Source organism: Tupaia chinensis, unplaced genomic scaffold (assembly GCF_000334495.1).
Source record: "Tupaia chinensis unplaced genomic scaffold, TupChi_1.0 Scaffold140166_1, whole genome shotgun sequence".
NCBI lineage: Eukaryota > Metazoa > Chordata > Mammalia > Scandentia > Tupaiidae > Tupaia > Tupaia belangeri.
The window spans coordinates 9,346-26,869 of record NW_006200045.1 but is presented as its reverse complement, the minus strand read 5'-3'; the positions used below and the strand labels follow the sequence as shown (position 1 = coordinate 26,869).

The 17,524-nt window shown below is 41.6% G+C and overlaps 1 protein-coding gene across 1 annotated transcript in view; it reads right to left on the bottom strand.

Annotated features, from left to right (window-relative positions):
• LOC102500260 (mas-related G-protein coupled receptor member A-like) overlaps positions 1-17,524 on the bottom strand; it is a gene marked incomplete at its 5' end in the record, with an annotated part of 23,800 nt that overhangs the window by 4,536 nt on the left and 1,740 nt on the right. Inside the window, 4 exon segments of the mRNA XM_027765990.1 lie at positions 5,031-5,214; positions 6,826-7,129; positions 7,132-7,255; positions 7,339-7,487. Of these exon segments, the coding sequence (XP_027621791.1) occupies positions 5,031-5,214; positions 6,826-7,129; positions 7,132-7,255; positions 7,339-7,487 (761 nt within the window).

The window sequence follows — 17,524 nt, the reverse complement described above, 5'->3', positions numbered from 1 at the left end:
CTTTTGACAGAAAGTGGATGAATATGGAAGATTTACTGATGAGTGAAGCAAGCTAGGCTATGGAGGAGAGATACTGTATGTCTCCACTTAATATATACTGACTCCCCACACTCTGTGGATGAAAGTGAATGACTACAGGATATAGCAACATAGAAAATGGTAATAGATCCCAAATACAGTGTGGGAAGAGAATGGAAGAAGAAAGACAGTCTGAGGAACGGCATTAAGGAGAAAAATAGAGAGGCAAAACATTTATGGTACAAAGAAATGGATTGTTATCTGTTGATGATAATGTATATATTATCCCCACTGGACTGGTGAGAAATGTATTCAGTGTTGGAACATTGACTTTACAAGCTAAGTGACATATGTGATTGAATTTATAAAAGAAATTAAAATAAAAGAAAAGAAAAAAATAAATAGATATTAATTTCAAGAAAAACAGTTTTATTTTAATAGATCAAAATAAATAACTGTTAAGAGAAATTTGCTTAAGACTTAAAGCCAGGAAAAAGGCTAAGTTTCCATTCAAATAGTAGGTAGATGAATCTATGAACATTTCTTTTTTTTCTTTTTGGAGAGATTTTTGCTATAGGGTGCGTGTGCTCGCCAGACAGACAGAGACATAGAGACAGAAAGCGAGAAATCACCGCCCAGGGGAGATGGCCACCTCGCAATCCCTTCTCCTCCATTCTCCTCTTGGGATCTTGGGCACGCATGCACATGCGCCCGGCATGAGTTTTAAGCCACCAAGCCCCGGGGTTGGGGATGCGAACCGCAGTTGACTACGTGGGAGTCCAGCGACATAGCCATTACGCTAACTGCTGGTTCCTGACCTATCAACATTTCAAGAGAAGACAAAAAAACTTAAATTTGGAAATCAAAGCATAGAAGAAAATCAGTAATGTTTTAGTCTAGAGTCAAAAAATTTACCAGTTCAGTCTCATGTAATTAATCTTCTATTTCACCAGTTCAGTCTTATGTACTTAATTTCTCTTCTGTTGAATTTGCAGTGTTATTGTGGTCTGATCTTTTCATTTAAATCCTGGAAGTTAACATTCAGCATTATTATTGATATTTCTTGTCCCTAGCTTTAAACTGATCATTTTCTTTGTCCTTTTTGCTCTCTTATTTCTGTATATGTGCCTTTAGTTTTCATGGTCTAGCACTCCTTTCAGCACTTCTTGAAGAGCTGGTCTGGTGTTGGTAAATTCTTTCAGGTTTTGTTTATCTGAGAATATTTTTGTCTTTTTTTCTCATATGAAGATAATCTTGCTGGGTATAGTATTCTTGGTTGAAATTGTTTTTTGCTAAACACTTTGATTATATTTTCCCATTCTTTCCTTCCTCTCATTATTTCCTATGAGAGATCCCATGTTAGCCTGACGGGATATCCTTTGAAAGTAACTTGATGTTTCTCTATTCCAAAAATTAGTAAATTGTCTCTGTCTGTGGTTTTGGTCAATCTGAATATAAAGTGCCTTGGAGAAGATCTTCTTGGGTTGATTCTATGTGGGGTCCTTTGTATTTCTTGGATCTGGATATTTGATGCCTCTCTAGATTTGGAAAGTTTTCTTGCAGTATTTCATGGAATAGATTATCAATGACCTTATTAGTTTCTTCACCTTCCAGGGTATCGATGATTTGTATGTTTGGGCATTAAATGGTATCTAGTATTACTTGTATGTTATTCTCATTTTTTAAAGGTTATTTTCTCAATCTCTTTGGTGAATTTTTCTAGGTCAGAGGTTCTATTTCATACATCTGAGATTTGATCTTCTGCATGATCTAATCTGCTTTTAATACTTTCAAGTGAGGCTTGGATCTCCTATATTACAACCTTCATCTCTAACAATTCTGTTTGTTTCTTTTTTATGATGTGTATTTCCTCTTTCAGATCATGCAAGAACTTCCTCACCTCCTGGAACTCATTGTCTCTTTTCTCTTGCATCTTCTGGAGTTCATTGCCTCTCTTCTCTTGCAACTCTGTTAGCTTTGTCAGTATGAATATTTAAAATTCTTTATATGACATTTCCACATACTCCCTTGCATTGTCTGTGGAAGATAAGTAGTTATTCTTTTCCCTTAGGAGAGAGATATTTCTTGATTTCTCATATTTCTTGTGCCTCTGTGGTGCTTTCTGGTCATCTGATGGATTATGTGTTATTTCCTAGTTTTTGTAGCTAAATCTGAGCATTCAGAGGCATGCAGGAGGAGGTGACCTGCAATCTCTAAACCATTTTTCTACCTTTGTGTAGTAGATTCAATGGAAATTAAGGATTCAGTGACCCTAAAAGTATTCAGGTATCTGGCTACTGAGCACCTAGACCTGTCTAGAAAATCAGTGTGTGGAGGCTGAGCAGAAAAGTGAGAAAGGTAGAAAGAAAAGAAAAAGAAAAAAAGAAAAGAGAAAAACTAAGACAAAGACAATAAAAAAGAGAAAATTGTTTAAGCAAAAATTGAAAACTGCATAGCACCAAAGAGTCTGCTCAGAACTTAGATATAGATGGCTAGTGATTGGCATGTCCTGGCTCCTGGGTAGATCTGGTAGGCAGGATGGTGAAGTCTGGGCAGAAGTTCTTCAGTGGTCCTAATCCCCGAGTAGGGTCACTCAGAACTCCCTGTCCTGTGAATAAATTTAGAAGTGAGATTAGGGGGTCATGCCATTTCCTTGGTGTATTCTATAGCAGTTTATTTTTCATCTTTGCTATAAAGATATTTTGATCAAATCTTTCAAACAACTGGGTGTATATTACTGCCTTTTTCTTTTTTTTTTTTTGGAGAGGCTTTTGCTATAGGGTGCGTGCGCTCACCAGACAGACAGAGAGAGACATAGAGACAGAAAGCGAGAAATCACCCCCCAGGGGGGATGGTCACGCTGCAATCCCTTCTCCATTCTCCTCTCGGGATCTTGGGCATGCACGCACACGTGCCTGGCGTGAGTTTTAAGCCACCGGGTCCGGGATGCGAACCGCGGTCGACTACATGGGAGTCCAGCGACATAGCCATTACGCTAACTGCTGGTTCCCATTACTGCCTTTTTCATGCCCAATGCTCTTAATATGCTTTGTACTTCCTCTAATGCTTATCAGGCTTTAGTCTGGCCAGGGAAATAGCCCTCATTTTTAAAAAAAATTTCTTTTATGCACTCAATCACATATGTCACTTAGCTTGCAAAGTGAATATTCCAACATGTATACATTTTCACCAGTCCAGTTGAGAATGCTATACATGTAATCTTCAACAGATAATAACCTATTTCTTTGTCTCATAAATGCCTTGCCTCTCTATTATTCTCCTTCAGGTCCTTCCTCAGACTCTCTTCCTTCACCCACCCTCTTCCCACACTGTATCTGGTATCTATAACATTTCCTATGCTTCTATATCCTCTAGTCATTCAGTTTTGGCTATAGAGTGCAGACACTCTGTATATATTAAGTGGAGATAAACAATGTCTCTCCTTCATAGCCTGGCTTGGTTCACTCAGCAGTAAATCTTTCATATTCTGCCACTTTCTGTCAAAAGCCAGAGTCTTGTTGTTTTTTATGGTTGAGTAGAATTCCATAGAGTATACGGGCCACACTTTTCCATTTATTCATCTGTTCATGAACATTTGTGTTGGTTCCATGTCTTAGCAATTGTAAATAATGCCACAATAAACATAGATGTGCAAGCCTTTTCTGAATAAGGATACTTCTGTCCTTTGGGTAGATACCAAGGAGTGGGATTGCTGGATCATATGGTAGTTCTATTTGTAGATCTTTGAGGAATCTTCATATTGTTCTCCATGGTGGCTGGTGAGATACCACCTAACCCCAGTCAGAATGACTAAGATTAAAAAAATAATAATAATGAGTGCTGGTGGGGATGTGGTGAAAGGGGAACTCTCCTACACTACTGGTGGGAATGTAAATTGGAATAACCCTCATTTTTCTAGGACTCTCCCTTTGCAATAATACTACAGACCATAAGGTTATGATTCCCTGGACATTATGAGCATCATGGGGACTGATCTGTTAAGCATAGGGAAGAGCCTCCTCTCATATACGCAGTTTTTATATCCCCTATTTTGTTTCCTAAGGCTGGGAAAGAGGTGATGTTATCTGTCTTTTCAGGCTCATTACTGGCTAAAAAATCATTGTTTCTCTCAGTGTTTCAGAGTTGCATCATCTATGCTGTTAAACTTTCTCCTGGCATGAGCTTAAATGTCCCTGATGGGTAGGTCTAATAATCTTGCTGATATATGTTCCCAGGTGGTTGGCATCTCCTGAACCGGTGCCCATTATTTCCCTTCTGTACTTGATGGACTCCTGCACAAGATGTCTAGCTGCAAATGGAAGAGTATATATTTTTCTCCTCTCCTATCACCACTATGTCTTCTTCAGACCCACCAATTGGTTCCCATAGATTCCACGTTTTTCATCCTAGCCTGGGTTGGCCAGGACAGCTTGGTGCCACAGTGTGCACAGTTTCTTTCCTCTGAGTCACAGAAAACTAATAAGTAGATTTCCCTACTGAGCATTTTGAATCTTAAGTTTATCCACCAAACCAGAAACCGATAGGGGTGTGGACAGTCTTTTTCCAATTGTACTTCCTCCTCCAATTTCCTTTCTTTCATTTCACTGTTAACTAGGCCTCAGTGGTCAAATGAGATGACTCATAATGGCTGCCCCATTTTTGCCACTGCCCTGACATCCTTGTTACTCCAGCAGGTCATGTGAGTTTCTGACAGCAGCCATTCTAGTCCCTCCTCCACTTGTGTGGTAAATTGTAGAGTCATCATTTTAAATTTCTAGTATTTCAAAAAGCATTTCCTAACTTACCACCATATATACTCTTACTAACAAAATGTTGTCCTTCTCTGCTCCCTTTTTCAGGCCTACATATGGAAGGATTAAGACCCAATTGCACAAGTATTATAGGCCTAAGTAGATCTCTTTCAGTATAGGCTCCTGAAAAACAGAAACCAAACTGCACCTATTTTTATAGACAGCAGCTGTGCATTGATGGTATTGGTGTCCAGTGCTTACCGCACCACCATGTATCAGAGCAGCCTCGCCTACACCCAGGTTGCTGCCACACAGGTGAGAAGAGCCTATGTTCATGTGATTACAGTCACAGTTCAGAGACAGGAACTTCTGGGCTGCCTGACTAACACTGGGAGTTACCTTTCGTTCATATCTACAGCCAAACCCCACTATTTGAGATAGACCACTAACAGCATAAGATTTTGATTTAGCAACTCAATAGCCACACTATCTGCCAGGGTTTCCTAGGATGAGCATGTGAGCCAGTTAGTCATGGAGTCTGCAGAGGTGCTCTGACTCCAGGCCCAGTATTCTTCCCCATCTAGCACTCAGAAGCTCTACATTTCTATGTATCCCAGGATTTCAACTGGGAATTTTTTCTTTTTCTTTTTTTAAAGCAAAAAACAATAACTGAAAAAGTTACAAGGAAAAGGGAATGTACTGGTCTCATAAACAGGCGTAAAATAAGGGCCTGAACCTGGGGAATGTAGTTAGAATCAGGAGCAGCAGAAGCAGAGGAAGGTAACAAACATTTCTGCTTATTCTGAGAAAGCAAGATTTTTCAGTAAAATGGGGTACACTACATAAAAGTTGTTAGGAAAGTGTTTACATTAAATGAAAGTAGCAGACCCACCAGTTGGTTCCCATAGATTCCACATTTTTCATCCTAGGCTGGGTTGGCCAGAACAACTTGATCCCACAGTATGTACAGTTTCTTTTCTCTCAGTCACAGAAAGCTAATATTAGGGTCTTAAGGGACAGAGCTTGCTAAATATTTATTAGCAGAAACCATCTGAAGTTGGTAGTGGGTAGTTATCCATTTAGCAGGATATGTGGTCAGCCCTAAGAGAGACAGGAATTCTGGAATTTTCTTGAGAAAGAATGTCTTGATATCAGCCATGTAGTCTGGATAAACTTAAGACTCAAAATGCTCAGTAGGGAAATCTACTTATTAGTTTTCTGTGACTCAGAGAAAAGAAACTGTGCACACTGTGGCACCATGGAGTAACCAGTAAGCAGACTAGTCAGCAACCTTCTCCTCCTCTTCGTTCTCCCACTCTTCTTTTTAATTGAGGATAGTAAACTCTTTTATAAATAAATTTTGTATCTCCACAATATCTAGACCTTAAACTCTTGTGTAAAGAGCTAAATAACCACTTACACTTTATCAATGGCAAAAGCCATGGTATTCATACTATTATCCACAACCACCTTGTCACCATGCTACTGACAAATGCCACCACAGGACTTGTCATAAACCCAGTTTCTTGGACTGTTCTTATGCAGGGAGACAGTCTCCCTCTGAGGACTTTATTTTCCCCAATCCCAGAGAACTCAGAGTCACAAGTAACAAGGCTCGTTTATTTAGAACCAGATTTCTAACTACAGCTATGACCCATTAATAGAACTAAACATGATTGTCAGGGGAACATCAACTGACAACAAAAATAAGGAATAGATTTTTTTCTATACTCTCAAGTGGGAAAAAAGCAATAAATAATAGGTTTATGGCTATTGACAGAATTCTTTCCATTATAGCAAAAAATGGCAAAGCATTTAATATAAAATATTTAGAGGCAGATAACAGGATTAATTCACTGGTATTGTTAAGAAGGAAGGAGATTTTCTTATTTCAGACTGCTTCCTCTAAGAAAAGCAAAAAGAAAATTAAGTTAAAAGAAATCTCTTTGAAGACATTATGGAAGCACTGGGCATTTCAGAGGCATGAGGCTGGAAGAAGAGCAGATCATTGTCAAGCCTGGCAGGAAAGGTTGACTCTCAGTCACAACCTACTGACCAGGGTAGGAGCTCTTTGTCACTCTCCCAGTCTGCTTTCAGATACCCCCGGGGTTCCCCGCTGAAAGCTGCCCCCACACATTCACTCCTCTCAGGAGTGTCCTGCAAAGCCCTCTGGAGAACCAGCTTGAGGCTACGGCCCCTCCACTGCCTAAAGGATCCAACAAAATAATAAATAAGGGGTTTGGCAAAGCTGTTAACACAGGCCAGAACACGTGAAACTGGAGAAATAAGATAAGAAATCTCATGATATGAAGGGTGAATTCAGATCAAAAGGAACCAATGAATGCTGAAGGATGGGCCAAAAAGAGGAAGGTCGGCACTGTGAGTAGGATGGTCACATACAGCCTGGTCAGTGGCATCTGTCGTGAGCTACAGAGGATCCTGATCACCAGGGCCAGGTTAGACCCGAGGAGAACCACAATAACACAGTCAGCCGTGTGAATACCACGTCGTCAAGTGCCTGCCATAGCTCACATTTCCCGGGCTTACAAAACAGGATGCAGTATCTCACTTCCAGGATGGCCAGTATCAGATACAGGGCCCGGAGCAGAGTACACATAGTGGCTGACAGGTGGCTTGGGTGGTAGCAATGGTACCAGATAGAGTACAGGACAGATAAACAGTGCTCGGTTCTAATGGTGCTGAGAATGGTCAGGTCGTCTATGTATAAAAAGAGCATCACAGTTAATAAGCTGGAGAAGGACAAAGATAACAAATGTATGATATTAATGACTTCTTTTAGGGAATACATAAATAAGCAGCAGAGAAAGAAAAAGTCGGCCAGAGCCAAACTGAGGATGTAGACGGAGAATGTGGTCGTGTGCAGGCGGAAGGCCAGGAGCCAGAGCAAGACCCTGTTACCTGCCAGCACAACTGGAGGATTGATGAGAATCAGTGTGTTAGGAATCAGTAGCAGAGAAAGAAAAAGTCGGCCAGAGCCAAAGTGAGGATGTAAGTGGAGTATGTGGTCGTGTGCAGGCGGAAGGCCAGGAGCCAGAGCAAGACCCTGTTACCTGCCGGCACAACTGGAGCATTGACGAGAATCAGTGCGTTAGGAATCATCACCAGGGCCAGGTTAGACTCGAGGAGAACCACAATAACACAGTCAGCCGTGTGAATATCACGTTGTCAAATATCTGACATAAATCACATTCTCCAGGCATACAGATACTGCACTGGTGCTCCTGAGAACAAAATCAAGACTTCAGAATCTAATATATGAACATGGATTCTCAGAGGCATGCTATATATCCCTGCTATGTGTCTTATTCTCACATCCTGTTATGTGTCCCTGTTCTCCAGAGAAGGAAACAGAAGACTGCAGAGATTAAGCAACCTATCAAGAGACGCACAGTTCCCAAATCAAGATTCAAACTCAAACCTTATTGGCTTTATAGCCTGTGCCTCTGTCCTTGAACTCAGATCCTCTACTGACATGAGAGTACTCTATGGTTCAAAAAGTCCACCTGACAAGCTAAGTTACAGACCCAAGTATTACCCTACATGCGCCAGCACTCTCTCAGTTGCAGGAATTCAGAGAGAAAAAGAGGTGATCATGACATGCCTATGACTAAGACGGTTCCATTCATTAATGAGAAAGAAGATTATGTCTTAGTGACCTCAGGGGAATGGAATCTTCCTCTGAAACAGGTGTGAGGATGGCTGTACCTGCTGGAGTACAGATGGCTCAGTGTGTCAGCCACTGAAGACAGCAGTGCTTTTTCCATTCAGTGCTTACCTCTGCATACAGCACAGTGCATGAATTTATTTATTTATTTAATGATTGCATGCGTGAATTAGGAATCTAACAGTAGAGGTATATATAGGTTAAACTTGAAGCAAAAATAAAAACACAGTTCAGAGCATTTGAACACACATATAATGAAACAAAATTTCATTTATACAATTATTTTTTCATGGAACTTGTTTGTATTTAGAGAATTGCATGCTCAAATAACTCAGGTTGACTACTGCTGTCCCTTTGAAGTGAGGACTCAGTAAGGATTTGCTGAGTACATAGAAGCCTGTTGGTGAGGAGGGAGGGTTCGGGTGTGAGCTGAATTGCTCAGCAGTAGAGAAGGAAGGAGTAAGTGAGGGTGAGGTGTAAATGCCACCGAAAGAGGTATTTGAAGTATGGAAATATTTATGGAGGACTGTTAAGTGGTGTGCTGTGATCTTTACAATATGACCCTATTCCATTCTCTCTCCTATAGTATCTTTAGTAGAGTTTCCTTTGCTGACAAAAGCTTTTGTGTGAGAGTAGTTTACGGAGGAGACAGAGCAGTGCAGGAGTTACAGTATAAACAAGGTTCATGCAGATTTCAGCTGCAGAGAGAGGACTTACTCAGACCTGGTGTAAGAGCAACTGGTGGGGAGTTTACCAGGAATTGTCTCTTTTTGTTTGTTTGTTTGTTTTTAAGAGGTTTTTGCTATAGGGCGCGTGCACTCACCAGACAGAGAGAGAGAGAGACAGATAGATAGAAAGTGAGAAATCACCCCCCAGGGGGGATGGCCACGCCGCAATCCCTTCTCCTCCATTCTTCTCTTGGGATCTTGGGCACGCATGCACACGTGCCCAGCGTGAGTTTAAGCCACCGGGTCCGGGACACGAACCGTAGTCGACTACGTGGGAGTCCAGCGACATAGCCATTACGCTAACTGCTGGTCCCCAGGAATGATCTCTTTTTATTCTGTTAAGAGCCCTAAGGGGAAAGAACTAGTCTTAGTATTCTATTTTGCAGAGGATGGAATTAAAATACAAAGAACATGAATGATTAGCCCTGGTCTAACACACTGTGGTATTGCCTCAGGGTTTACCCTTTGACTAACCCTCTGCACCCACACTGCTGTGCTTGAATCACAGACAGAGGGAGGAAAACACAGGAGTAATTCTCCAGATAAATCTAAGATTTCTGTCAGAATTGCCAAAAAAAAAAACAAACCCCACAAAACAAACAAACAAAAACCCATAAACAAACATCAGATATTGGAATCCAGGAGTACTTTCCTGCCTCACAAGACAGAAATCTCACTGAAAGGCAGAGGACTCACGTGGACAGGAGACCCCCATGTAGGAGAAAGACACATCCTTCTACAGGGTGCAGAGGGACAAGTGCACCTATCATGAGCGCTCACAGAGACAAGCTGTCCATCTTACTTGGCCATAAACAGATATGAGAAACCAAAGCCTCTGTTCTCCCCACTCACAGAAGACAACAACTCAAAATCTATTATAAGGGTACAATATATGTGTCTTGTCATTATTGCTAAACCTCCATAAGCACGATGGCATGCCTGTTTTCATTCACTGTTGTATCCCCAATATTTAGACTGTGTTCCTGAGGGCAACTGTTGTATTTTTTCCTCTTAAACAGCCAAAGAAATGCCCCCAAGATGAAACCATGATGAGATGCCCGATACCAGTCTCCTGGAGACCTGTCTCAGGCTTTCCCACACTTTTCTGCTCCATCGTTAAATGCTTTTGAGAAGCTCTCATAAAGTGTTCAAGTGAGCAGTCTGAGACCACTAGAGGCTGTAGAGACGGCATTTCCTCCAATATCCTCTTCTGTAACACGGTGATTCGAAAACTTATAATTCAGGAAAAGGATCTCATTTCCCAGCCTCCTTTGATGCTGATGGCAACAGGTGGCTGGCTTTGGACAATGGGAAGGGAGCAGAAGTAACTGATCCTGGGCCACAGGATTAATGGAAGGAGAGTGGTCTCCCCTTCCTTCTTCCTCTCTCCTTAGGCTGGAATGCTGATGTGGCTGGAGTCCACAGGACCACAAAGATGATGTACCAGTATGTGTTTGGGGACCAGCAATTTGGAAGGAGTCCTGACACTCTGGAGCCTTCAGCCCAGATCTAATGAACGTTCTTAAACTCACCGTCATTACAGCAGGGCTATTAGAGCAGCCCAACTTACACCTTCACAGTAAGAAATACATTCCCTTTTTTCACATGACATTTGAGGATTTTTTTTTTTTTTGAGAGTTTTTTGCTATAGGGTGCGTGCACTCACCAGAAAGACAGAGAGAGATAGAGAGATAGAAAAGGAGAAATCACCCCCCAGGGGGGATGGCCACGCTGCAATCCCTTCTCCTCCATTCTCCTCTTGGGATCTTGGGCACACACGCATATGCGCCCTGTGTGAGTTTATGTCGACTACGTGCGACAGCGCCATGTAGGTGGTATGGGTGTGAGGTCGATGTGCATCATTTCTTCACATGTTCAGCTGAATGCCTAATCTGGAATTTTAATCAAAATGTCGAGATATTGTAAATATCACAATTCACAAGAGGTGCAAGGTGACATGCCAAATTTGAATATGCGTTTTTTCATAACTAGTTATCCAATCTTAAGCCATCGTCCATACCAAGACTGTGAAAAATTTTATGTTGAATTTTCCTGGGAGACATAGATGGCTGAACATCATTTAAAGGTGAACTATTTCCCCTGCTCAGAGTTCTGTCCTTTGTCAGAAAAAAAGAACACAAGAGAAAAGGGGGCGTATTCAGCTGCTTCTCTTCCTCCTTATAACCCACTCTTCTCTATGCTCTATCTCCCTATCATTTACTTATTTATCTATTTTTAAAGTTTATATCTTTCTTGGGAGAGTGAGAGAAGCAGAGAGAGATGCTACAAGAGCAGAAATTGACAGGCACCTGCTATGTTGTTGGCAGTTCAATAATTTTGACTGATTTCATATTTTCTTTTTAATATCAATTTTCAGAAATTTAATTATAATGGACCCTATGTGGTTTAACTTACATTTCTTCTGTTCAGGGTTGGACGAGTTTCTTGGATTGTTGTATAACTTCTTCTTCTTTTACAGCTACATACCATTTTACCGCATAGGTGTGCCATAACTTGTGCAGTACTTTATTCATGATCACTTCATTTGTACCAAACCTTTACTGTCATAAAGAAGAGTGCAATTAAAAATTTAGTACAAATATTTCAGAAACAGTCCACATGTTGGCTAATATACTCTACATGGAATTGATGTGAGAGGTGGTTGATAATTGATAATTTGGATATATACTGAAAATTTCCTTCCATAGGTTGATTCTAATCTTTCCTCTCACCAAAAACATGAGAGCTCCTGCTTCCTTCAACTCTTTCAGAAGAGCAGATTATTTATTTGTGTTTTTTTTGGAGAGGTTTTTACTATAGGGCATGCAGTTGCCAGAAAGACAGAAGGACAGAGAGACAGAAAGTGAGAAATCACCCCCCGGGGGGATGGCCACGCCACGATCCCTTCTCCTCCATTCTCCTCTTGGGATTTTGGGCATGCATGCACACGCACCCAGTGTGAGTTTAAGCCACTGGGTCAAAGACTTGAAACGTAGTCAACTACATGGGAGTCCAGCAACATAGGGATTACGCCAGCTGCTGGTCCAGAAGAGTAGATTTTTAAAAAACTCTCGGCTCTTTAAAACCTGGAAGATATAAAAAATATCTTAGGGTAGCTTTTATCCCAGCTAGAGTAGTTTTTATTTCTACTAGTCATTAAAATCTTGTCTTTATATATATATAATTTACATTTAATTTCTGTACCATCTTTATGTAAATTTTAAAAATATTTTTAAAAATCACATTGCATTGTGTAAACAATGAAAAAGAACACGCAACCTTTGTTTACCATTTGTATTTCTCTACTGAGTCTATGAATCAAAAATCTATTTTTCCAATGAACTGTTAAGTCTTTTTCATGTCATTTTGTAAATATTCTTCATATATAGTAGATTAATGTAGTGACTGAATAGATGATTGATGGAATAAACTTTCTTAGTTTGATATATTTAATTATTAAATAACTTTTTTTGGAGAGATTTTTGCTATAGGGCATGTGTACTCTCTGGAGAGCATAAGAGACAGAGAAATCATCCCTCAGGGGGATGGCCACACCACAATCCCTTCTCCATTCTCTGGGATTTGGAGCACACATGCATACACACCCAGCATGAGTTTAAAGCTGCTGGGTCTGGGACTCGAACTACTGTTGGCCAAGTTAAAGTCCAGCACCTTAACCCCACTACACCATCTGCTGGTTCCTATAATAACTTTTAAATGACAAGTAACTCAGTTAGGCTGCAATATGAGGCTTGCGAAGGGAAGACCTAAGAGATGAGACTTTATATGTGTCCTGGTACTTGGGAAATTGAAAAATAGATCATTAAGAAGTCTTGTCACTAAATCCCCTATCTTTGATGAGGAGAGTCAGGAGATGGTGCCTAACATGGAGAATTGTGAGCTTTACCTGTAATTCATCATTTAGAGTTATAATAATAACTATTAAAATTAAGAATGAAAATTGTAAACTGATTCCCTCTGGGGGGTGGGGTCAGAAAACTTTTACCCTTTATTTTGTGCATTTATTTCTATATCTTTTGATGAAAATATTTAAAACATGCATGTATGTTATTTCTACAGGGAAAAAATGTTCAAGGAAAGGAAAGAGAACAAATTCAAAGATAGGGTGTGTCAGGCCAGGGTAGTCTCTAGTACTAAGCAAGGAAGGGTGCACTTGTGTGTTAGTTACAGAGCCTGCTGACCTGGGCTCACACTACTCGGCATGAAGGATCCAGGACAGGGATTTTCTACAGGAAGAGCACTGAGTGGACAAGGATGGGTAGAGGCCAATGTTCATTGACATCTTGTGGAGTTTTGTGTGCCCAGTGCATTCAAAGTACCAGTGGCCAGTTCTGAAAAGGCAACGACTGGGACTGTCCAATACCTGACAAGCCTTCCTCAGTCACCAGGTCTCACTGCTGCTCTTTCAGCCCCTCCCAAGAAAGCAGAGTTGACCTCTGGTCTCTGCCAATCCCAGAATAATTCTTCCCCTTTAACATGGTCTGATTACCCCTAAAGTGAAAAGAATAGAAGGAAAAAAGTTGCTGAAAAAGTAAAAATAACTTTGCTTTCAAGGCCACCTATAAATCCTTCTAATTAGTCCATATGTTTAGGGCTCTTCCTTAAATTGGGAGGTGTGCATGGGTCATAGGGCACCCTCAAAAAAAGGGAGGAACAGGAACTTATGATAGGTTCAGATGCTGGCATCCTTCACTGTGGGTGATCTGATTAATATAACTAGATCTTTCTCTCTCCTGGTCCAGCATTCTATTTGACTTTGTTCTCCCCTATGTCATGGGCACAAAAATGGACAATATGTTCTACAGCGATCATATGACCAGTCATCAACTATTATTTATGCTCGACGAGACAACAGAATATTTCTGAGCATGTTTATAACACTCTGATGGGAGGGCAGACTTCTTACTATGGAATGTGAGTGAGCATGCCAGCCTTCTAAGGTTGGACCCTGCTCTCCTGTTCGAGGACCTGCTGGTCTTCATCAGTTCCCTGGACAGGTGGTGGGGAATATAATCATCCCTTGACTCCTGGGCTTCCACATGCACAGGAACACCTTCTCAGTCTACATGCTCAACCTAGGTGGGACCAGCACTCTCATTCTATTCTGCATGGTCATGCATTTGATTCTCGCACTTATCTGTACCTGTATTACGATGGAACATCTTCAGCTCCCTGACTCCTGTTCTTCTCCTACACTGTGGGTGTGAGTCTTCTCAGTGCAATAAACACCAAATGCTGCCTCTCCATCTTGTGACCCATCTGGTGCAGCTGTTGCTGCCTAAGACTCACATTAACTATCATGTGTTCCCTCGTGTGCTCTGCTTTATATCCAGATCTGCTTGTTGAAGGTTTTGAAGGAATACCCTGTGCCCCACTATTGATGGGAGGCAACTTTGAACTTTGTCAGGTGCCTGATTTCATCATCACTGCATAGTTGGTCATTCTCTTTGTGGTGGTCTGTGGATCCGGCCTGACCCTGCTAGTTAGAGTCCATTGTTTGTCCCAACGGACACAGGGCCCAGCCTTTATGTCATCATCCTGCTCCTGATTCTGGTATTTTTCCACTTCAGCCTCCCCTTTGGTATCTGTTTTTCATATTACTCCGGGAAGAGAACAATGATAATGCTGGCACACCTCACCTTGACAGAGTATGGAAATCATTTCCTGTGGAAATAGCTTTGCCAACCTTGTAGTTTACATCTTTATTGGGCCCATTAGGCAGCAGCATTAGTCACAGAAGACCCTTAAATTGGTTCTCCAGTGAGGCCTGGAGGAAGTGCCTGTGATTGAGGAGGGTGGAGGCAGTGTTCCCCTGGAAATGGAGGAGATGTAGCTATCCAACCTAAATGCCCACTAATAGAGGGAAGATGGGACTCAGAGCTTGCTTTGCATACTTGGCTCAATTCCTTATTTTCTCAGTCTTCCTTTCCTCTATTACAATTTGAGATGATATCACTTTGTTAGTGTTAGGGTTCATGTGATAATCCAATAAGACATTAGTTGTTCACATAAATCATTGATGACTAGGATGACAATGACAATGGTGGTGATGAGGCCAGCTTAAGGAAAGGAACACTTCCAGAGGGAAGCACTGCAAGCTCCAATTTCAGCAGGTTCAAATTTGATTAATTGATTAGACTTGACTTGAATCCCTGTGAAGCTGTTTTTAGTGAGATAGTCCCAAGTTCCATTGTGGAAATGTCAGTTTCATTGTGGAAATGTCAGTGTGTCTGATTATGGGATGCTGCTCTTAATTCATTCAGAGTGTCACATTACATACGATAGACCCACATACTTATTTTTCCTTTAGAATCTGGGAAATTTTGAAATCTGAAATGTATCTGGCCCTTAATTAAGGAATAGTTGTCATTAAGAATTTGTGTCTGTGTTTATGAAATGGTGGAAGTTTACCTTTTCCAGGGACTGAGAGAATGTGTAGTTCCCAGGACGGAAGAGCAAAACCACAGGGGTTGACTGTCTTCAATACTAGTTGCTACTTGGGGACAGGTGCTCTTCAGTGAGGATGAGTCTGCACACATTAGTCATCAGTGTGATGACTGTATGGGGTGTGACTTCTGGGTAATGATAGAATGGCCATTTCTCTATTTTTATTTTTTCTTTCATTTTTCTCCGTTAGGGCACTTGTGCTCACTGGAGATAGACACAGAGAGAGACAATGAAAGAGAAAATGTGCATTCACCCCCTAGGAAGGATGGCCACGCCACAGTCTCTTCTCCTCCATTCTCTTCCTGGGCTTTTGGACATGCCTGCACACATGCCCAGCATGATTTTCAAGCTGCCATGTCCGGGACTCGAACTGCTTGTTATTGGCTATGTGTGAGTCCAGCACCTTAACGGCTATGCCACCTACTGGTCCCTTCTGTTTTTCATTCTGTGGAGCACCTATCATTGACTTGTTTGATCTTCATTTCTCTCTTACTTTCTCTCTGAACCTCTCAGACTCACAGAACGAATATTTGGTGAAGTTCTGAGGGGCTTTTTAGATTCATGAGCAACTTTACAGATGGGAAACTGAGGCCCAGAGAGTGGAAATGCCTTCTCCAAGTTCACACTAATGGTCTGAGATTCTGTGTTGCTCTAGCTTCAGTTTCTCCCCTCTGTCATCAGTAAATAGTGCTCCTGCCCCAATTTCTCCACCTGAGTTCTGAGTTGAGACGTTGACAAGGTGTAGGTCAGTGGGAGAGCAAGTCGGCGTCTTGTTGCCCATGGAGCCGTTGGAGAACGTGGCTGAGTCATGCCATCAGGAGCGTCCTCACACAGAGCCCTAGTGTCAGGCAAATGTAAGCTCCAATCAGGGCACAGATGGGACCAGGGTGTTACGTGCCTCTGTTCTTTGTGTAAGAGATTACATTAGCACCTGCCTCTTAGGGCTACTGCAGACATAAAATGAGAAAAATGAACCTAGTGTCTGGCATGTACTAGGTGCTTAGCCATTGCCAGATGTCACCTGCTGTGCCCTCTTTCTCTGGCTTTCAGACCCCTATTGCTATTCAGGTGCTTGTCTGGTGAGCATCTGGATTCTCATTTGTAAGGAGCCAAAGTCCTTTGTTTTTCTTTCTTTCTTTTTATTTCTTTCCTTTTTTTTTTTTTTTTTTTAATGTTTTTCTACAGAGCATGTGTGCTCACGGGAGAGCCAGATAGAGTCAGTGAGAGGGAAAGAAGTTAGAAATCACCCCTCCACCCCTGGGAGGAAAGGCCATGCTGCAATCCTTTCTCCTCCATTCTCCTCCTGGGATTTTGGACACACACACACACACACTCACACACACACACACACTTGAGTTTCAAGATACCAGATTTGGGACTCAATCTGTGGTGGACCATGTGGGAGTCCAGTGCCTTAACCATTAAGCCACTTACTGGTCCCAATCTTCCTTTATTTTGCCTTGTAAACAAAGTTGTAATTTCTTGATGTTAAGTATGAAATATACACCAGATTATGAAGACTTAATACAAAAAGCAGAATAGAAAATATCTTACTAATTTTTGTATTGATTGCATGTTGAAATAATAATATTTTAGGTGTAGTGGGCTAAATAAGACATTCGTGTGTGTGTGTATATATATATTATTTCGGCACATGTGGAAGCCCAGGAGCCAACTGCGGTTCGAGTCCCAGACCCGGTGGCTTAAATTCACACTGGGCGCATGTGCGTGCGTGCCCAAGATCCCGAGAGGAGAATGGAGAAGGGATTGCCATGTGGCCATCCACCCTGGGGAGTGATTTCTCACTTTCTATCTCTGTCTCTTTCTGTCTTTCTGGCGAGCGCACGCGCCCTATAGCAAAAACCTCCCCCCCC